Genomic DNA, 23,423 nt, shown 5'->3' on the forward strand with positions numbered 1-23,423 from the left:
GATAGGACCTCCAAAGCTCTGGGTATTAGTCTATTCCAATACATACCGATTAAAAACCAAAGCAGAACTAATTTCAAAGACTTGAAGGTGAGAACACACTTTCCTGTATTCTTAGCGCTGTTCCCACATCCTAGGGAGTAGAAGTCCACGTGCATCTGTATGCACAAACATTCAGAACTCCAACTTGGCTCCCTCAAATCTAGTTTGGCTGGCAGATTCAAACTTGCAGTCAGAGGCATAAATGAGGGAGTTGTTGGGTGTGAATAGACTCTGTATCAACCTGAGACTACAGCTACAATGTAACAACAGTACGAGATTGAAACAGAACTGAGACAGGAAGGTGCTGGATATGGCAGAGCCCAGTGGGTCTTGTAAAACAACATGGCTTTTTTCTGGCAATGAATTCTGAGAACATAACCTGCATTGCATGTTATTGTACTGAATAACAATGAAAATCAAAATTCACACTTAATCTTTTAACTGTTGGCTAAAACCTGAGAAATTCCAGTGTTTAAATCATTCTCTGCTGTCATGAATTTATTACAGTACATGTGTGTATAAACTCTTATGGTGCGGACTTTTAATATCCTTGTTGGAGTGTTAAAAATTCCTTCTGTTCTCAGAGGTGTTTGAGATTCTCAGCATTGTGTGGACGAGTGTTCATTTTTAAAAAATCTCCCTTGGTTTAACTGAGTTCCTGTTGGTAAAATGGAGCCCACAGCATTTAGGGGCAAGTCCAGTCTGCCCTTGAAAGTCCATATGTCAAGTACTTCCTCTGGGGAAGTGGTCTAAATGGTCCCTAAGGTCAATTTGAGGCTAATTATTGTTGTTGTTAGAAGTTTTCAGAAAATAGCAGCTGCTTAGCCCAGCTACTTGTTCTCAACCACATTTACAGGAAAAACAAACAACAGAAAATAATTAGATTTCTTTTGAAGAAATGTTCACCTGATTTGTTCATATCTGATGCAAAATCTGATTCCCAGACTGTGAATTCTGGAATACATCTTTAGAATCAAGTCTAACACTCTCAAAAGTTTTTCATAAGATGGAAATTGAAAGAGAATGGTATGGAGGGCAGAGGCTTGGAGGACATTTAAATGCATTAGTAAACAAGATGGTGGAACAGGGTCAGACAATTCTCACAAGCAGTCCAGTAATCTGGTAGAAAAGTGTTCATTTGCACAATGGATGTTGATTTTTAATGTTCATTGGAGCAGCTGCATTTAGACTGAACAAGTCAAATTAGTGCTAGTCAGGTGAAAAATGAATTCATAGAATGCATACAAGATAGTTTCCTCAATCAATACATTGAGGAAACAACTTGTGTAAAAGCTGTCTTAGGTCTCATTTTGTGCAAAACAGTTAATTGATAATCTTGTTGTAAAGGGGTTATTAAATAAGCATCACCATAATGTGATGGAATTTGAAAGTGATGTAGTTCAATCCAAAATTAGAGTCTTGAATCTAAACAAGAGAAACTGTGAATGTATGAGGTGAGAGTTGACAGTGGTTGATTAGGAAAATACATTGAACTGTATGATGTTGGACAGGCAATGGCCAGCAATCGAATAAATAATGCAAAAATTGCAGGAAATATATCTCCCTTTAAGGCACAAATAACATGTGAGTAATAGCAGTAGGCACGAGGATTGGGAGCACCTCAGAACTCAGCAGAGGAGGACATGGAAGCTGCTAAAGAAAGGCAAAATAGGATATGAGAGTAAACTGGCAAGAAACATAAAAAACCCGTAGGAACTTCTGCAGGTGTTCAAAGAGGAAAAGACAAATGCAGATTTTGTTCAGAGAGAGAGAGAGAGAGAGAGAGAGAGAGAGAGAGAGAGAGAGATGGGAGGGGCAATTCGTATGGGGCATAAAGTAATGGTAGTGGAATTAAACAACTACTTTGTGTCTTTGCAGAAGATTACAGAAAAGTTAGTGGGAATGAGGAACCGAAGGAAACTGGAATTGGTAAAACAATAATACTAGAGATGTTGATGGGACTAAAAGCTGATAAGTGCCAATGAGCCGATGATCTACAACATCCCAGAATTTTGAAATAGGTGGCTATGGAGATGCTCTGATTATAATCTTTCAAAATTCTATAAATTTTGGAATTATTCCTATGGATTGGGGGGGTGTGTGATACCAAATGTGACCCCACTGTTTAGAAAAGGATGGAGAGAGATAATGAGGAAGTATTGTCTTGTCAACCTAATATCAGTGGTAGGGAAAGTGATGAATGCAGTGACAGAACACCTTGAAAATAATAATAGAAATGCGTAGAGTCAGCTTGGATTTATGAAAGCAATGTCATGTTTGATTAACCAGCTAGAGTTCATTGATGATGTGAATAATAAATAGCTAAGGGGGAACCAGTGGATACAGTGTATTTGGATTTTTGGAAGGCTTTTGATAAGGTTGCACACAGGAGCTTGGTCAGCAAGGTTAAAGCAGACACAAACAGGGGTAATATACTGATGTCCATTGAGAGTTGGTTATCAGACAGAAAGCAAAGAGTGGGAATGAATGGATTTTTCTCAGGTTGGCAGGCTGTAACTAGTGTGGTGCCACAGGGAATGGTACTGGGGCCACAGCTATTCACTATTTATACCAACAGTTTAGCTGAGGAGACACTTATCCAAGTTTGACTGAGATTTCATATTTCCCCATGGCATAAAAGAGGCCATTCAGCGCACCAAGTCTATGCTGGTTCTTGCAGCAATCCCATCAATCCTTTCCCCCACTTACTTCCCTGTAATCTATTATCTCTCACATGTGTATTAACTCCCTTCTGATTCTCCTGCCACCCACCTACCCATCACAGGGGTAATTTTATGGTAAGCAATTAACCCACCAAGCACATCTTTAGGATGCGAACAGAAATGAGAACATCCAGGGGAAATCCACACAGGGAGGATGTCTAATTAGACAACACAGACAACACCGAAAGTTGGCATCAAACCTGGGACACTGGAGCTGTAAGGCAGCAGCACTACCTGCTGTGCCACTGTACTGCATTGTGATGGTACACAACTAGAGGGGATAGTGAGTAGGCAGAAGGATATCAAGAGGCTTCAAGGGGAAATAGACAAGCTGAGTAAGTGGACAGGAACATGGCAGATCAAATCTAACATGGAAAAACATTAAATTAATCCACTTTTGTGCACAAAATAGCAAAGCCGAAACTGTTTTTTTAAATTGTGAGAGACTGGGTAATGTGGTTGAAAGGGACCGAGCTGTCTTGGCGCACAAGTCAATGAAAGCCAACATGCAGGTGAAGCACGCAATTAGGAAGGAAAACACTATGTTGGTCTCAATTACAAAAGGATTTGAGAACAGCTGCCTGGAGCATTATGTACAGTTTTGGTCCCTCTACCTATAAATGGATATACTTGCCATATAGGAAGCGTAGTAAAGATTCACATTACTGTTTTTCCAGGAATGGTGGATTTGCCATATGAGGAGAGATAGAATTGACCAAGCCTGTTTCCTGTAGAGTGCGGAAGAATGAGAGAAGATCTTAATGAAACTCACAAAATTCCTACTCAACAGGCTAGATTCAGGGAGGATGTTTTCCCCACCTAGGGAGTCTAGAACAGGGATCACAAGCACGAAATAAGAGTTTTCTTTAGACAGAAGGTAGTGAATCTTTAGAATTCCCAGTCCTGGAGGGCTATGGAGGCTCTGCCATTGCATTCATTCAAAACAGAGATCAAAAGATTTCTGGATGTTGGGGGAATTATGGGGAAAGGGTAAGAAAATGGCATTGAGGTATAAGATCAACCATTGATGAATGGGGAAGCAGACCCAAGGATTAGAGAGCCTACTCCTGCATTTTTTCTTACGTTCTTATGTTTTTCTCTTACTTACTACAATCTCAGTAAGTGGAGTGCGTTTGTGTGCATTTCCTTCACAAGTGGGTATTTACCTTATGTACCTAATGTGTCAGCATTTGGTATACATCTTCCACAAGTCTTGTTCAGAAATTACCTTTCTCATATATTTATTTACACAGAAAGCACGGTAATGCAGCGGTTAGCATAACGCTATTACAGCGCCAGCGACCCGGGTTCAATTCCAGCCGCTGTCTGTAAGGAGTTTGTACGTTCTCCCCGTGTCTGCGTGGGTTTCCTCCAGGTGCTCCGGTTTCCTCCTACGTTCCAAAGACGAACGGGTTAGGAAGTTGTGGGCATGCTATGTTGGCGCCGGAAGTGTGGCGACAATTGCGGGCTGCCCCCAGAACATTCTACGCAAAAAGATGTATTTCACTGTGTGTTTCGATGCACATGTGGCTAATAAAGAAATCTATCTTTCCTTGCGACATAGCAGGAAGTCATTTGGCCCATCAAGTCTATGGTAGTCTTCAAGAGCATTAGCATTAATTGCATTCCTCCAATTATTTCCTGTGACCTATTCTTTCACACATGCCCTTTGACACTCCACTGATTCTCCTGCTACCCATCAATACTCGGAGCAATTTATGGTAGCCAATTCATCTAGGGACTAATACTTCCTCAGGACATTGGAAAAAACTTTTGAGGTGAAGGGGAGAACATGCAAACTCCACACAGATAGGATGGAATCCAGGTCTCTGGAGCTGCAAGACAGCTACACTATTTGGAATACCACTGTGCCGTCCTATTTTGTGAAGTAAGAACATTGTTTAATACCATTTATTCACTGGAAAGCTGACTAACACTGGTAGATTGGATTAACCCTTCCCCATGTGCCTTCAACTTCCTAATAGTGTGCACTATTCAAATGGCTTCCCAGTGACAAGAGGCAGTTGTCTGTCAGTATCCATCTGTAGGGTTGAAACAGGCCATTTAGATCTTGTGTTGGTCATGGAGAGAGCACTTTTAAGAGTTGGTACTGCCCATTAACCCATCTTCTCAGCCAGCAAACTCTCAACACTTCATGTGCTAAGTCTTTAAAATGATTGATCCTGCATTATAATGTGAGGAGGAGGACAGGTGGACTCAGCTCATGGAGAGCTACAGTTCCTCCAGCACTTCACGCCTATTACACTGTTAGCCTGGGTCTCAGCCCATTGCATAAGGCTGAATGTGGAAAAGCTATTTCTTAAATTTGATTCGTGATTTCTCTTTCTTAAATTTTGTATGAACAATGTATCCCACTGCATCCTCATCAATTCTCTTCATGATTTTATAAAAGTAAGATTGTGCTTGTATAGATTTTTATTCAGTGCACATATAGCTCTTCAGGTGTGATAGCATTGTGCTCGTGTTACTGGACTAGTAATCCATAGACATGGACTATTAACTTGAAGCACAAGAATGCAAGTCCTACCGATGCAGTTGATGAATTTGAAATCAGATGAATTAATATGAAGTTAGCTTGTTATTTAAACTGATTTACTGATGTCTGTCAGATTATGAAACCTGATGGTCTTGGCCTATTTGATTGATATGATGTCATGGTATAGGTCCTGTCAAGTGTGCTTATTTGGTAACACTCTTGCCTCTGATTTAGAAGGTCTGAGTTGGTCCCACTCCAGAGACATGAGTAACAAAAGCCTTATACTGCAACACTGAGGCAGTGCAACACTGTCAGAGGTGTTGAATTTCAGATGAGATATTAAACTGAAGCTGGGTGTGCTCTCTCAGATAAAAGATTTCATGGCACTATTTCAAAGAACAGCAAGTAAGTTTCCTTGGTGTCCTGGTCAATATTTATACGTCAACCAACAGGAAAAAAATAGATTAATTGGTCACTATCACATTGTTGGCTGCTATGTTTTCTCCATTACTGTACATCACTGACTACACTTCACAAGTATTTCACTGAATGTAAAGCTGTTTGGGTTCTGAAGGGCTCCTTCTAATTCCAAATCTTTCTTTCTTGACTTGACCTCTACATGATGTATTTTGCTCTTATCTGTCCTCTGAAATGGACAAGCAGTTAATTTTGTTGTATCAAACCACAATGAGTGGTCAAGTAGGTGTCCTGCCATGACTTTATCAAGGCAATTAGCTGTCAACAATGTTGCATCCTTAGAATGTTTTTTTTCTAAATTCTCTTTTCAAATAGCATGCATCTAAAACTTGAAGACATTGTCATTGTTCTTTAGATTCCTGTAACAGATAAACCATACTAAATAAAAGCCTGAATAAAGATATTTGACTTGGTTTTGATTGATATATAGGGAGTAAAATGAGAGCAGCATTGATAATATTTAATGCATTCTCTGAGTTAGAGTGAAATAAAATCTAAGTATTTCTTTTCTCCCAGCTTTATAACCTACCTGATTCTCAGATGCTATTGAATTTATTTTGTAAAATAGATGATGAAATAATTATCACATATATATGTTCCCTCTCCACAATTAAATATATGCTGTACATGTAAAAAAAAGAAACTGGAATGTTTACTTCAGAGGAACAAATAGCTTAGGAACTAACATCAAACGTAGACTCTGGACTGGCAAGAGGAAAATCAGTAATGCTTTCTGCTACTAATCATTATCCAGAAATATCCACATACGTGTGGATGTCAAAAACACAGGCTTAGCTGCAGTGCTCCCATGATTCTGTAGCCTGATTCAATAATTAGGTTCACTTGTTAAATATGTCCATGGTACATGGGAACAGTGAAACTACTCCAAAATTAACATGTTATACTTAGGGAAGAACAGGAGCAAAGTATAAAAAATTGAGGGAAAAACCCATGATAGAAAGACGTAGTTTGACTTCATATGTTTGCTGCCCAAATAAATTGGAACGTATTAAATTTGATTCAGATGTTTAGAACTACTCTGTTTAAGTCTTAGTTCTGTGCAGTACGCTATGGATTCTAAGAGAGAATATAGTAAACACAAATACAAAATCGAGGCCAGAGCAGCAAACTAACTAGAACTTGGTTAATTTAGTCGACTTTTGCTCCATGTCCTAAGGCAGAGCATTGTTCACATTGGAAATTGCTTCCATGACATCCTGAGGTCACATTGTTGTTCAACCCAAAGATGATTTTTAAATAAATGTAATGTGAACAGGACTTCCAGCAGCTTTTTTCTGCCCCTAAGGCTGCATCCCACCTGGCAGCTGGAATGAAAACTGATGAAATTGTGAAAGTATTTTTCAGTGTCAGAGACATTTGGGCAGGGAAGCCATATGTCGTAGGAATCTGTGACTCAAACCACTTGCTCCATTCAACTTTACGTACTTTATGAACTAACATAAATTATTACTTGGCTTAAGAAATTAGGTGCAATCTGGTTGTTTTGTATAGTTTCTGACTTTTTTATTTGTAATATTTTATTGTATTACCTAACACCCAGGGGAATCACTGACAAAAGCGACAACGTTAAATGCTGGCATTGTTATTTTGAATACTATTTTTGTAGGGAGCAGCTTTCTTTGATTTTTTTCCCTTGTACTCAATTGAACATTCCTACCCCATGAGCAATTCACAACCAAGAAGGCAAGTTTCCACCAATACTACAATATGCCTAGAGGCACATAAGAGTGTCAAACTTGGAAATGTCTTCCAGCTTAATTTTCCCTGCCCCTTCCATATGAGGAAAATACAGTCTCTTATTTTATACTTGCAGAAGGATAAACATTTCCACTCTATGTTGCAGGAAATCTTTGGAATTAATAAAAACCCTTCCATTCTGTGATATCACAAAAACTCCTCACATGCCAATGCACTATGCCTTACTTAAGACAATATTTAAACACAAGTGGAGATGTGGCCTTTTTTGTATAGTTGTAGTGACAGAGAAACTAAAAACAGTTGCCCTCACTTCACTGGGAAACTGACAGCAGCTTTGGGATTTCAGTGCACTTGCAGTTTAATATACAGGCTGTCCCCGGGTAAGGAACGGGTTCCAAAATCACTCAATATGGTAACCGTACCTCCACAGTATTGAAATGAATGGCATCAAAATCACTTCAGGCAGATATGAAAGAACAATTGCTAGAAGTTAAGAGAGAGAGAAAACTAGCTTGTTTGTAGTACATATGTTGGACTTCTGAATTTAATAATATTATTGGAGCTTGTTCATATTTAGGGGTGTCAATAAGTCAGGTGTTGTAAACCAGGGACAATCTGTAGAAATCTGGAAGTCTCTGTTAGTGATTTTAGTGCTCCCCCACAGGCTCTGCAGCTCTATACCTTTCTCCTGCATAATCAAGAGAAACCTGTGAATTGGCAGCAATACTTCTAAACCTTTCCTGCTCAAAAATATCCTGACAATGTTACACTCACTTACCTTAGAGGCCTGAAGCCATAAAGACTGTTTAGCAAACTCTCTGATTCTGCCTAATCTCATGCCTGTGTTCCAATTCCTATTTACGCTCCATAAAATATTTAAATCTTAGCTAATAATTGGACTTATTTTTCTTCCTGGTTGATACGAATTTTGCTACGTGATTGGTTGCCATTTTGCCACTGAATGCAAAATCAAGGCCAATATGTTTCATGATTTGTACATTTGAAGTGGATAGTTAGATGTATTATCAACTTAAGTAGAGGGATATAATGTGTGTGGAGCAATACATAAATGTCAGTGAGTTACAGGATTGTAATTCAATTGAATGTCTCTGAAAATGTCATAAGCAATGAAAGAGCCTCAGGCACTATATAAATCTCAACAGGATTTTACAGCTCATTTACTACATTCCAGTGTGCCAGATGTTTGATACTTTATATATTATTTAGTCTGGGAATACAATGCAACCATTAAATGGTTGCTACATGGCCGATAGATAAAGTTCTCCTTCTCATCTACTCACTGGCCCTTGTTGACATTTCCATGATCTCAGTGTCAGTTTCCATATGTATGCAGGCAACACTCAGCTCCCCCTCGCCACCACTTCCCTTGATGCCTCTGCTGTTTCTATATTGTCACAATGTTTAACACCCAGTACAGGATAAACAGGAACATCTCCTGACTAAGTCTTGGGGAGACTGAAGCCATTGTCTTCAGACCCAGATGCAAACATTGCTCCCAAGTAACCCACTCCATTGTGACCTGAAACTGAACAAAGTGTCCATACCCTTTTTGACCTAAAGAGGGGCTTCAGACCATACACCATGCCAATCCAAAGACTGGTTATTTCCATCTCACTGACATCCTGATGACCCCGGTCTTGCCTGAGCTCCTTCTGAATCCGCCACTCTTGCCTTTGTTACCTTGAGACTTCACTATTCCAACACAATCCTGGCTAGTTGCTCTCATTCCAACTGGAATAAAACTGAGTCATCCCAGGCTTTGTGGCCAGGCCTAATGCACATTAATTCACATTCACCCTCTCCCCAACGCTGACTGCTCTGGATCAGTTTAGCAGCCCCCCAATTTTAAAATTCCTCCTTGTTTTCTAATCCAGGCCTCATCACACCTTATCTTTGCAATCACTTCTAACCCCAGATATAACTTGCACCCCCCCCACCCCAGTCAAAAATAACTGCGCTCCTCAAACTCTCTTAATTATCCCAGAATTTAATTGCCCCTTTCCATTGCCTGGCTATCCATTCACTGTCAGGGACTCAAGCTTTAGAATTCCCTCCCAAAACCTCTCAGTCTCTCTTTCCATTATTAAAAAGTTTCACTTTTCCAGGTGTCAGGAAGTTGAGAGTGAGAACAGGAATTTGCAAAAAAGCAAGTTTCGTTTCTTACAAGTTTCAATTTTCCAGGAGGTAGGAGCTGAGAGGGCGAGCGGGAACTTGTAAAAAGGCAGGTCTCGGTGATTCGCTAATTGGAGGGCACTTTAAGCAATAAAAGGAAGGTGAGGTGAAGTGGAGCGGCCATTTTGGAGCAGCCTGTGTGACAGTGGGCCAGTGAAAGAGTGGGGACTTGAGGCTTTGGCTAGAGGGGCTTTGGCAAGGAAGCACAGGTGAGGAGCAGGTAAGGTTTTTAATTTCATATTCATCCTTAGCACTTGACTCAGTGTAGGCAGGATGGCAGTGGAATGCTTCTCCTGTAAGATGTGGGAAGTCAGGGGACATCACCGTCTCCCTGATGAAAAACACAATGATGCTGGAGGAACTCAACAGGCCAGGCAGCATCCGCGGAGAAAAGCAGGCGGTTAACGTTTCGGGTCAGGACCCTTCTTCAGGAGCGTTGCTTCAGACAGTTGTTGCCTGGCCTGCTGAGTTCCTCCAGCATCACCGTGTTTTTCGTCTAGGTTCCAGCATCTGCAGTCCTTTGTTTCTCTGGTATCACGGTCTCCCCGATGACTACATCTGGGGGATGTGCACCCAGCTGCAGCTGCTGGCAAACCGGGTCAAGGAATTGGAGCTGGAGTTGGACGTACTCGGGATCGTCCAGGATTCTGAGAACACCATAGATGAGAGTTTTAGTGAGGTGGTCACCTCCAAGGTACAGGCTTCAGATAGATGGATGACCACCAGGAAAAGCAAGGGGAGTAGGCAAACAGTGCCGGGTTCCCCCGTGGCCATTCCCCTCACTAACAGGTATACCTCTTTGGATACTGTTGAGGGGGATGACCTTTCAGGGGCCAGCAGCAGCAGTCAGGTCTCTGGCACTGTGACTGGCTCTGAGGCTCAGACTGAAAGGGTGCAGTCAGACAGGGTGATAGTGATAGGAGACTCGATAGTGAAGGGGCCAGACAGGAGATTCTGTGGACACGGAAGAGACACCAGGATGGTGTGTTGCCTCCCGGGTACCAGGATCAAGGATGTCTCTGAGCAGCTGCAGAACATTCTCGAGCAGGAGGGCAAACAGCCAGAGGTTGTTGTGTACGTTGGTACAAATGACATAGGTAGAACAAGGGATGAGGTTCTGCAGAATGAGTATTGGGAGTTAGGTAAGAAGTTAACAAGCAGGACCTCGAGGGTGGCTATCTCCAGATTACTCCTGGTGCCACATGCTAGCGAGGTCAGAAATAGAAGGACAGGCCAGATGAATGTGTGGCTGAGGAGCGAGTGCAGGGGGCAGGGATTTAGGTTCTTGGACCATTAGGATCTCTTCTGGGGTAGAGGCGACCTGTACAAGAGGGATGGGTCGCACGTGAACCAGAGGGACCAATATCCTTGCAGGGAAGTTTGCTAATGCTACACGGGAGGGTTTAAACTAGATAGGCAGGAGGGTGGGACTCTGAGCAGGAGCAAGTCATGGGACAAAGCAGTAGCCAGCGAGAACAAGTTTAGTAATAAGGGTAGCCAGGGGCACAATAAAGGCAGGGAAAGGAATACCCAGTCAAAGTGCATTTATTTCAACGCACGAGGATTAACAAGTAAAGCGGATGAACTCAAGGCGTGGATTGGCTCTGGGGACTGGGATGTTACAGCCATAACAGAAACATGGCTGAGAGAAGGGCAGGACTGGCAGCTCAATGTTCCAGGATACAGATGCCACAGGCGTGACAAAGGTACAGGTAAGCCAGGAGGGGGTGTTGCCTTCTTGATAAGGGAGGACATAACAGCAGTGCTTAGACATGACATCCTTGGAGGATCGTCCAGTGAAGCCATATGGGTAGAATTTAGGAACAAGAAGGGGAGGGTCACTCCAGTGGGGCTGTATTATAGACCCCTCCCAATAGTCTTGAGGAGGAGGTGTGTAGAGAAATTGCTCATGGTTGTAAGAATAATAGGGTTGTATTAGTGGGAGATATTAATTCCCCCATATTGACTGGGCTACCCAGAGTGTTAAGGGCATGGATGGGGTGGAATTTGTGAAATGTGCCTAGGAAAGTTCCCTGAGTCAATATATTGAGGGCCCTACTCAGGAGGGTGCAATACTGGACCACCTGTTGGGAAACAAGGAAGGGCAAGTAACTAAAGTGGCAGTCAGGGAGCAATTTGGCTCTGGTGAACATAATTCTATTAGTTTTAAGATAGTGATGGAAAAGGATAGGGCAGGTTCACAGGTTAGGGTCCTAAACTGGAGCAGGGCTAATTTTGGGGGGTATTAGGCAGGATCTAGCGGAGGTCAACTGGGTGAGCCTGTTTGAAGGGAAAGGAATGAATGGCAAGTGGGAGGCTTTTAAGAGTGTGATATCAAGAATCCAGGAGCAGCATGTTCCTGTTAGGGTGAAGGGTAAACCTGGAAAGTTTAGGGAACCCTGGCTGATGAGGGATATTGAGCCCCTGATCAAGAAAAATAAGGAAACATGAATAGTATTTAGGAGGTGGGGGACAAGTGAATCCCTTGATGAATATAAAAAGATTAAGAATAAACTTAAGATGGAAATCAGGAGGGTAAAGAGAGGATATGAGATGGATCTGGCAGGTAAGGCTAAGGAAAATCCCAAGAGGTTCTATAGATACATTAAGCGTTAAAGTGTAGCTAGGGAGAGAGTAGGTCCCCATAAAGATCAGCAGGGCTACCTATGCCTCGAGCCACAGGAGGTGGGTGGGATTTTTAACAAATATTTCTCCTCGATGTCTACTGAGGAGAAAATCATGATTGCTTAAGAGATAAGGGAAACAAGTGGAGATGTCTTGGAGAGCATTCATATTACCAGGGAGGAGGTATTTGCAGCCTTACAGCACATTAAGGTGGGTAAATCCCCAGGGCCTGACCAACTGCATCCTCGAACTTTGTAGGAGGCTAGAGAAGAAATTTCAGAGGCCCTTGCAGAGATATTTGCTTCACTGTTAGCCACTGGTAAAGTTCGTGAAGACTAGAAGGTGGTTAACATCATTCTGTTGTTTAAGAAGGGGAGCAAGGACAAGCCTGGGAACTACAGGCTGGTCAGCCTGATATCAGTAGTAGGGAAGTTACTGGAAGGAATTCTGAGGAACAGGATCTACCAGCATTTGGATAGACAGAGTCTGATCAGGAGGAGTCAGCATGGCTTTGTGCATGGAAAGTCATGTTTGACGAATCTTTTGGAGTTCTTTGAAGGGGTAACCAAAAGGGTAGATGAGGGTAGGGCAGTGGATATTGTTTATTTGGACTTTAGCAAGGCCTTCAACAAGGTCCCACGTGGTAGGCTGGTCTGGAGGGTTAGGTCCAATGGAATCCAGGGAGAGCTAGTTAGGTGGATTCAAAATTGGCTCAGAGGTAGGAAGCAGAGGGTAGTGGTTGAAGGTTGTTTCTTGGAATGGAAGCTGGTGACTAGTGGTGTGCTGCAGGGGTCAGTGTTGGGACCCTTGTTATTTGTTATTTATATAAATGATTTGGATGTGAATGCACAAAGCTTGATCAGTAAGTTTGCAGATGACATGAAATTAGGAGGTGTTGTTGATAGTGAAGAAGGTTATCGTAGATCACAGGGGGACCTTGATCAGTTAGGGAAGCGGGCTGAGCAGTGGAAAATGGATTTCAATACAGATAAGTGTGAGGTGATGTATTTTGGAAAGTCAAACCAGAGTAGGACTCATGCTATGAATGGAAGGGCACTAGGTAGTGTAATGGAACAGAGGGAACTAGGAGTACAAGTGCATAGTTTGTTGACAGCGGCGTCACAGTTCAACAGGGTGGTGAGGAAGGTGTTTAGCACGCTGGTCTTCATCAGTCAGGGCATTGAGTATGGGAGTTGGGACATTATGTTGCAGTTGTATAAGTCGTTGGTGAGGCTGCACTTGGAGTACTGTGTACAGTTTTGGTTACCCTGTTATAGAAAAGATGTGGTTAAACTGGAAAGAGTGCAAAGAAGATTTATGAGGACGTTGCAAGGACTAGAGGGCCTGAGTTATAGGGAGAGGTTGGCCAGGCTAGGTCTTTATTCCTTGGTGCGTAGGAGAGTGAGGGGCAACCTTATAGAAGGGTTTAAAATTATGAGAGGCATAGATAAGGTGGACAGTAACAGTCTTTTCCCCAGGGTAGTGGAGTCCAAAACTAGGGGGCATAGAGGGTGAGAGGGGAACAACTTAAAAGGGACTTGAGGGGCAAATTTTTCACGCAGAGGGTGGTGAGTATATGGAATGAGCTGCTGGAGGAAGTGGTTGAGGCAGGTACAATAGTATCATTTAAGAAGCACTTGGAGGAAAGGGGCCTAGAGGGATATGGGCCGAATGCAGGAATTTGGGACTAGCTAAGTGAACAATGTGGTCGGGATGGACTCATTGGGCAAAAGGGCCTGTATCCATGCTGCATTGCTCTATGACTCTATGACTCTAAAACCAACCACTCTGTTCCAATATCTCCTGGTATGACCAGTGACAAAGTTTGATAACGTACCTGTGAATTGCCTTGGTATATTTCACTGTATAAAAAGGCTTTGTATAATTGCAGGATACTGCTGCTATAATTGTAAAGTAACATATTATTATGAAAACATTATAATTAAACATAATAATAGTGCAAAACCTGATTGCATAAGTCAAGTGTTGTGAGCCCACAGGATGAAGGGGAGGTCAACTGTGGATTATTGGAAAATATACTGCAAACTATATAATATAATGTGGTTTAATAAAACAAGATGGAACACCCACCTTAAAATTACATTTTTACATTAATATGATGCAATATCTTAACTTCTATTTCTAAATTATGCTTTGTTCAGCAAATTAAAATAACCATCCTTAAATTTGGTTGCTATGTGGCCAAGAGATAAAGTCTTTCTTCTCATCTAACTCACCTCTTTATTGGCGTCATTCCCTGAGCTCAGTGTCAGTTTCCATAGGTACACAGGTAACACTCAGCTCTCCCTCACCACCACTTCCTTTGAGACCTCTACAACCTCTATGTTGTCACACTGTCCAACATACAGTACTGATCTGACTAGTAAACAGATCCAGGTTTGATGAGCTACTGCTTAGGTTATTAATTGTGGTTGGAACAGTAAACTGCATGTAAGTCAAATTAACTTTCTGAGCAGGAAATGTTGAACCCGTGTTCTGCGGTATGCAATGTTCCATTGCTTTATAAATAAGTTCTGTCGTTTTTGTCTCAGGCTGGGTTGTCTGATGATTTATATTGCATAACATTTTATCTGTAATTGTGACACTAATCCTGTTTATCACTTTTTTCATTCTTTTAGCAACAAGTAATCTGTAAAATTCTTCCCATCTCCTAACCAACATCCTTTAATAAAAGTCTGGATAAATTAAAAGCAACTGTAAATATAATTTGGATGCAGCAGAGAATCCATTTGTGCATCTCCATACCTTGCTTAGTTCCATTCTATACTGCCACAATGTACCATTTCACATCCATCTTACCAAATTGCTGCATTGCACACATTCATTACCCAGTAGTGGAAAATTCTTTGAATCTCTCATCTTGCTTGAGAACATGTGAACTCTTTGCTCATGTCTTCTATTTCTTCAATCATAATCTGCTAAATTGATTACTGACATCTGTATTATCCATTCCTCTAAGCATTTTGAAATGTGGGATCATGTTCCATTTCGTTCTGTTTTACATTGAAAACAAATCAACTCTGTAAGGTTCCTGTCATAACTTGGAGCCATAACTTTTTGAATTATTCCGACTGCCCTTCTCAATCCTCTCACCGATTTATTAATGTTTCTTTGATGATACGAGCCTGGAATTTCCCTGGGGCTTTTCCTGAATCTGTTACCATAATGTTGGTTAGCAGTGCCACTGGCATCTTGCTGTTGTGGTAGTTGATACAGAAGAACCTGGTATCGTGAACAAATTAAGAAAATCTGGGTAGGCTAATCTAGATTATCTACCATGATTTTGGTCTTTTCTACTATTTCTCCTCAAGGTCCAAATTCATCCAATATTCCAATTATAGCCTTGGGTACAGGTCATTGTAATCTGCTTAATTTGTAATCAAATGTTTTAAAAATATACCTCAATTCCCGACAATCTCATTGTTACATTTTGCTTTCATGTGAATGCTGCATTAGTGCAGAGTAAATCCCTGCTATGCTCTCTCTGTTCTATGATAAACCCCTTCTGTTCCATGATAAACCCCTTCTGTTCCATGGTATAGCCTCTCTGTTCTACTATATACCCTTTCTGCTCTGACATATCTAATCTACAGACACTGTGCACAACCACACACAAAACACTACTACCATCTTAATGTTTTATGGAATGTAACTTTACTTTTTAAGTCTATTGCACCTATTTATATAAAAAGCAGTGTTCATTCCTAATGACCATAGTTTGACAATATGTTGCTCGTATTATGATCCAGCATTTAAAATTGAGGCTTTTGAGTTTAAGTTCCTGCAAAATACAGACTATTCCATATAATTGGGTTACTATTCCATTCAAAGGATCCAATTCTATTGAATTATTCTGTATCATTCCCATTATATAAGAGCTCTCATTGAAGCCACGTAGGTTGATATTTCTCTCCCTCTGGGGTGGTTGTGGGCTCAAATCCTTGGGCAATAAAAGGTAGGGTGCAAAATAGCTCATGGAGTGCTGCATTATTGGAAGTGTAACTTCGTGTGTGTTGTAAAAATGAGGCAAAATCTGCCATTTCAGAGGAACATAAAAGATAATGGAGAAATAATGAAGAAGGAGATTATCTATAGTGCCCTGGATTCTCATAATAAAATTCACTAATTACAGCTAATGGACAGACAATCTACAACACAGAATCAACATCCTCCAGTAATGCTATTAACCCAATGGTAAAATGGACATTTTTGTTAAGTACATTCTTCTCATGCCGTTTATTCTAATTGAATCATTTGTAAAGCTGTGGAGCAACCACTTGGCTGTCAACATACAATATACGAGAACCCTACCTACACAGAGTTTTCAGCAGAAGCATAAACATTTTTAGCGATATTCATCAGAATTATAATTTTTATTTTGTCTGAATATGAAGAAATTTCAGTTTGAATTGTGACTAAATAGCTAAATGAATATTGTAAATACTGATCCACTGTTAACTATATCAGAATTATGGATATCACTCAACTAACTGACTCTAATCAATTCTGCTCTTCAACAATCCTGAACACGTGATTAGCATCAAGTCTCTCACAGTGATTCATAGGGATTTACAACAGATAAATTTATTCACAAAGGCCTTTATTTTATATGATTTCAATCCAAATAAACAAAAAAATAAGAACATGTCACATTTTGGGATTGGGATTGTTTTCCTGTAATTTTTTTTGTGCAAAAATAGTTACTTTTCAAATGCTTTATTTCAAAGCATGATATATTTGCATAAGGAAAAGGGCACCGAGATGTAAACAGAAGTTAATTTTCTTCTCTAAAGAGTGTAAATAATAATTCCAGAAAATACTCAGCAGGTCAGGCAGCAGCGTCAAGAGAGAAACAGAGTTAATGTTTCAGGTCACTGACCATTTATCAGAATCAGGAAAAGTTAAGAATCAAACATGCATTAAGTTGTAGAGAAGTTGGAGAGGTGGAGAGAACAGAAGTAATGTCCAATGAGACTAAAATGAGACTGAATGACACAAGTGGTGGTGTTGCCAGCTGGAAGAGAGCAATTTGTGTTTCTTCACCACAGTTAATTTGTCTGAAGTAGATGTGGAGAGAAACAGATGAATGAGAACAGAGAGGAGAGACAAAATAAAAATGTTTGAACTGTAAGATACAAAGCACTATAGCTGTTGGAAATCTGAAGCAAAAGAGAATGCTGGAAATATTCAGCAGGTCAGGCAGCATCTGTAGAGAGATAAAAACAGAGTTAACTTGTTAGTTCTGATATAAACTGGAAAAGCTAGTTTTCTAAAATTGTTAAGTTCATTTTTAAGTTCTGAGGGGTGTAATGTATCTCGTCTGAAGATGAGCTGCTGTTACTTGAGCTCATGTCAGGCTTCAATAGAGCAGTGTAAGGCATTATTGATGGAGAGCTCAGAGTGGAAGTGAGATGGAGAATTAAAGTGACAGACAACTGGAAGCTCAGAGTCACTCTCGTGGACTGAACAGGAATGTTCTCCAAAGTTGACTGCATAGAACATGGAACAGTACAGCATAGGAACAGGCTCTTTGGCCCAGGATATCTGTGCCAACCTTTATGTCAACCTAAACTAATCCCATTTACCTGCATATGGTCCCTGTCCCACCATTCCCTGCCTGTTCATGTGCCTGTCTAAGTGCTTCTTAAATGTTGCTACTGTATCTGCCTCCACCACTTCCCCTGGCAGTGTGTTCCATGCATCCACCACTCTCTGTGTAAAAAAAACTTGCCTCATAAATCTCCTTTAAACCTTCCCCCTCTTAGCTTAAAGCTATGATCTCTAGTATTTGAATCCAGCATGTGAGTAATTTTTATTTCAGATTTTCACCATTTGTACGTTTTGCTTTTAAATAATAATTAACTGTCTTAGTAGTTATTAAACATCTCAAAATTGATTATTTTTATCATCCTAGTTCCTGAAGCATTCTACCATTGAATGGATTCCAAACATTAATGTGACATTTTCCTAAATGGTGGTAAATGACTGATCTAGTATTGTTGAAAACTCTAATTGTATTGCTAGTTGAATCCTAAGCATAATCTTCTGAGTGAAACTTCACATATTTGTACTTACCATGAGCTAGCAGTTAAATTTATGTCAAATTATCTATCCAGAAGGAAAACTCTACTACGAACCGCCAGCTGAATGAAATCTGCTGTGTCAGATTCAGGAGGAAAAGAAATTTCATAGCAAGAACAAATTGGTAGAGAAGTTTATACTGACGATAATTTGACTATTGTTTAAAACTATTAACCAGCACCAATCCAGTATCCAATTAAATGAGCTTTTCATACCAGCTCAATATTAAAGCCTTCAGTACTGGTAATAGACCTAGAAATGCAATTAAAAAATCCTGAAGCCATTACCATATGACTTCTTTGAAGCTCCTTTTTCTACAACTTGGTGAATAATTTGGCAATATTAGCAGTTTAAAAGGAAAATCTATCTTGATATCTTAATATTGCTCAGAGAAGGACAGATTAAAATCAGCTGAACGTCACACTTTTGCACAGCTGGGAAAAAATGAATGCAGAAAATATAATTGTGATAAGAAGATATCATTATTCGTGGCCTGAATCTTAAAACTATGAAAACCATGCAGCAGTATCAAGATGTTGCCATGGTCGTGTTTGTTTATTGTGAAGTTACATGTAATAGTGGCAGCTGATAAATAATCTGTAGTAGAAAAAGGCCTCAAATGACATTAAGGAATCTTATACAATAACTACATCATTTGCACCTTTAATTTAACTGAACAAAGTCTAAACTGGGCCAGGGTAGGCAAAGTATAGATTCTTTAAAAATGCTTTTCAAAGTGGTGATGATATCGCAAGGTAATAGGACATAGGAAGCAGATCCAAACTTCGGGATAGGAAGGCTGAGGGTTCTTACACTAATGTTATACCAAAGGAACTTGACCCCCCCCCAATAATTATCATAATATTTAAGAAGATAAAGGATTAGTAACTTGGTCTTTCTCCTTTTTGGACTGGAGAACTCCAGGGGCCTTCACAAACAATTCCTTGCTGCTTCTGTGGGTGACAGCGAAGGGTTCCATGTGAAGTGCTAACCCATTTTGTTTCTTCTTTCTGGTGCTGGTTGAACTGTTCCAATTTTCAAAGTTTTTAAATATATTATCCTATATTTCTCAGGTTCTGATTGCTTTTATCCTGAATAGCTTGTAATGTGATTTCCTCTGTTGTGTTGCAGAGTCCCAGCTGAGCTCAGATCAAGAGCAGAGCCCGGCGGCAGAGGGGGAGAGCCCAGCTCAACACACAGCCTGTTCCTATAGCTCTCCCACAGAACTCACTGCCAACCCCTCCTCATCTCTCCCAACCTCCTCCATGGATGAGATTCAGATGGAGCTACAATGTGCTGATCTTTGGAAGAGATTTCATGACATTGGCACCGAAATGATTATTACCAAAGCTGGAAGGTACCACTCGAGGTTTTTTTTTAGATCATTTAAAGTTGTGCCATTTCAGTAAGCCTTAACATGAGATTCTATTTCAAGGCTGTATATTTTATTTTAAACTTCCAAATTATTCCCCATATATTTGTGCAGGAGCGTATGACTTGTATCATCTCACTCACAGCTTTCTGCATACCATCGGGTCTCAGACCCAAAGAACAGTGATTTTATAGTTTATGTTTATGAGTTAGTCTGTGGTTGGTGCCTGACTATCTTCATCAATTTGTCACAGCATTATGTTTGAACATGGAACTTTTGCTCTGACCTGCTCTTTGGATCTCCATTATTGCTAGCAGACTCCTTAGTCACCATATCCCTCTGCTCTGAAATTCATATCCTAAACAACAACTATTTATCTGCTTCACTTCTAGCAAAGCCTTTTTGATTGCAGTTATGGCCAGTTTCTGTTATTACTCTGGTTTTCTGCTTGTTGATCTCCAGTTTTTTGTAAAGTAGTATGAAATGTCTATGAAGTTATTCTATAAGTGCGCATGTTGCTGATACAAATTGTTTTAGGAGCCCATGGCATGTAGTTACTTTTGATTACTCGCCAATAGGACCAGTTGTAAGAGCACATGCTGGAGATGAGGGTAGGATTAGGCTTCAGTCACCTGCAACCACTCACTGCAAATTCTGGCCATTTGACAGAATGGCAGAAAAGGCCCCATTACCTGTGGGGCTGTATCTCAGCAAATAATTCATGTTGTCATGACAAATAAGCAAATAAAAATTAACATGAATGTGGTTTAAATAAAAATATAAAAAATGGTCACCATTTGTTTAAAATTAATACACTCTTAAAATTATTATGAATTATACATGTCAAGAAACACTCTTGGTTCCTCCCTCCTCTTCTGCATGGAAGACTTCCTGTGAGTTTAGCAACACCGCCAAGAATTAACAAAACTTGGATTCATGAGTTTTGAAGCTGCCAACATCTGGCTAGCTATACAGACATTGAAAAGGAAACTATTCAAATCATGGTTCCTATGAATTAAAAAGTTAAAATAATTTACTTAACCTTTTCCCCCAATATTTACATTTTTAGAGATGATTTATTAATAGAAATTTTGATCTGAGCTTTATGGTTTTTTTTTGGCTGAAGCATTTGAGGTCATTCTTTAAAAGACTTCCATCTGCGATTCTGCCAGTTACTCTTGGGTGGTGCCTGCCTGCATTGATTGCACCAAAGTCCTTATAGAAGATATATCATTTACACGGGATCAGTGGGTGCCCAGGTGACAATGGGGAAATCTTTGGTGTCTGTGTATATAATCGTCCCCAGTAATTTCTCTCTTCTACTTTCTACTGAAGAATGACTTAAATTTATAAAACACCTTTTACAACCTCATGACATCCTTCTGAAGTTTAATCACTGCTGTAACATAGGAAAATGGGGCCAACAACTTGGGCACAACAAGCTTCCATACATCATGTGAAAAAGAACAAATGATCTGTTTTTTAATGATGTTGATTGAGGAATAAATTTCCGCCAGAAAAATTGGATAACTTTACCGTTCTTCTTCAAAGTAATACTTATGTAAGGGACATGATGGGACTGTTTAGTATCTTATCCAAAATACCCACCTCTGACTGTGCTGCACACCCTCAGTACTGCACTGGATTGTCAAGCTAGATTTTTGTGCTCAAGCCTTCGGACGGGCACTTGAATCCATAACCTGATTCAGAAGTGAGGATGAGTTGCAGCTCAAGCTTTCCTCTTCCTTGTGACTCTAGTCATCATCACCCCTCTCACCTCTCCCAGATTGACACAAATTTTTGGCAAAATAATTTGTGTCTTTTTACAGTGCTGCTGGATATTTTCTCTGCCTGAACTAATACTACCACAGCCCCTGAACTTCAGGATGGGCCCATTCTGACTATGTCTCATCTCAAAGTGTACTGGTGTCAAGGACCACATTGAGCCTATTTCTCCGGGGAAACAGCAACTCCCAGGGTGTGTATGTCTCTCACATCTATTCCATGACCTGAGGCTACCTCCTAGCACTAGTACCTCTGGAGTTCAAAGGACTCTGGAGTTCTATTCCTTCTAAGGTTGACCGAAAATTTGTAGATTTGGAAAATACCAAAGCATGCTTTATACTTTCTGGAATACAGCTCCTTCCCAACTTGTACTCAACTGTATTTTCCCCACCAAAGTTTAAAGGATTATTTCCAGTCCAAACACTCCACTGAGTCAGGAAGTGTACTCCGTGGCACATGAATTCAAATATAAACCTGTCATCAGTTTTAACCTCATCCACCAATTCAAACGGTTAAGTTGCACTGATGTACTTTTAATTCTGAAATTTTTTTTGCTCATAAATTGAACTCTCGTTCAATGCTCACTTATTTCATCCTGCTCTGTGGAACTCCTTGCCCACCAACATGATGAGTTATTTCCAGGACAGAATGGCTTGGTGGGTGATCTGTGCCAGACCACTGTTTATGGAGCTTCTAAGCAGGTGGGACAATTATCAGGGAACTTCGAACTGGCTTGGCTGCTAATTTTACTGCCCTGTCCAGAATGCTCAGCTGAAATGAAGAATAAATAAGAAATAACTGACACCAGACAAATTTACCATTCTGTGTTCTACCCTGTTGGTGCTTAAGCATGTGGTACTGCCAGGCATCACTCACACCCCATCCAAAAACAACCTCCATGAACCTGATGGAACAACTTTCACCTTGCAAGCAAACAGCTTAAACAAGGCATTAGTCTGAAAATGGTTTCAAACAAGTCATTGAAACTATAACTGGGAAAGGATTGTGAAATAATCACACAGATGTTGCTGACCATTTCAAGGAATCATTTTAGAATCTTGCCCTGCTCTGATTTCATTCTGAACTAAATATAAGTGTATAGCACTGAAAAGTTTAAAAGGGAAGGAAATCCCTGGGGCAGTCAGTGTTAATAAAAATAGGCCTTTAATTCCTCTCCCTAAACTGTTTCTGCCATATAATTTCACTTTTACTTATTCCCTTGTCGATTTTTTTTTGACTGGGGGCAAAGGTGAAAATGCAAACTGGCATTGAATTTCAGTGCAATGAATTCTGAGCACACAACTCTCTTGCATTATGCATCCATGTCACCACTTATTCTGTGCTCGGTAGACCATATGTAAAATGACTGAAACTCAAAATCCCTTTGAAAGCAAATTTGAAGCTGGACAAGAATAGACAGCTTGCAAATCAGGTTCAAACAGAATTAACCCTTCTTGGATTGATCAACCTTCAATTACATCGAAACAAGTTTCTCTTTGTATACGTTTCAGAGTACAGAAGCAAAATAAAAGCTATCACTAAACACAAGGAATTCAGCTACAGCTTTCCTATTATATACTTTAGAACAAACATGAACAATTGTTCTTCACTTTTCATATTGAAACCTATTCATGTTCCATTTCTTTCCCAGGATTTGCTTGTTACACACCATTTCCTTCATAGAGGATACACTGTACTTATGTTATTGAACATTGTCATTTACAAAGGCTGAATGGTAGACAGTGATTCGTGCCAAATATTATACCCACTTACACTTGCCCAATCATTCAGAATGTATCAGCTCATGATAATTGAAGCAGACATATTAATTTTCTGATGAGCAAAATACGGCAGATGCTGGAAATCTAAAATAAAGCTAAAAAATACTAGA

General features: G+C 40.2%; 1 protein-coding gene across 1 annotated transcript in view; it reads left to right on the plus strand.

The window, feature by feature from the left end:
* tbx15 (T-box transcription factor 15) overlaps positions 1-23,423 on the plus strand; it is an 80,898-nt gene that overhangs the window by 17,169 nt on the left and 40,306 nt on the right. The window contains exon 2 of the mRNA XM_052014277.1: positions 19,507-19,732. Within this exon, the coding sequence (XP_051870237.1) occupies positions 19,507-19,732 (226 nt within the window). The remainder of the gene's footprint in view (positions 1-19,506; positions 19,733-23,423) is intronic.

This window comes from Pristis pectinata, chromosome 4, assembly GCF_009764475.1.
Source record: "Pristis pectinata isolate sPriPec2 chromosome 4, sPriPec2.1.pri, whole genome shotgun sequence".
NCBI classification, from domain to species: domain Eukaryota; kingdom Metazoa; phylum Chordata; class Chondrichthyes; order Rhinopristiformes; family Pristidae; genus Pristis; species Pristis pectinata.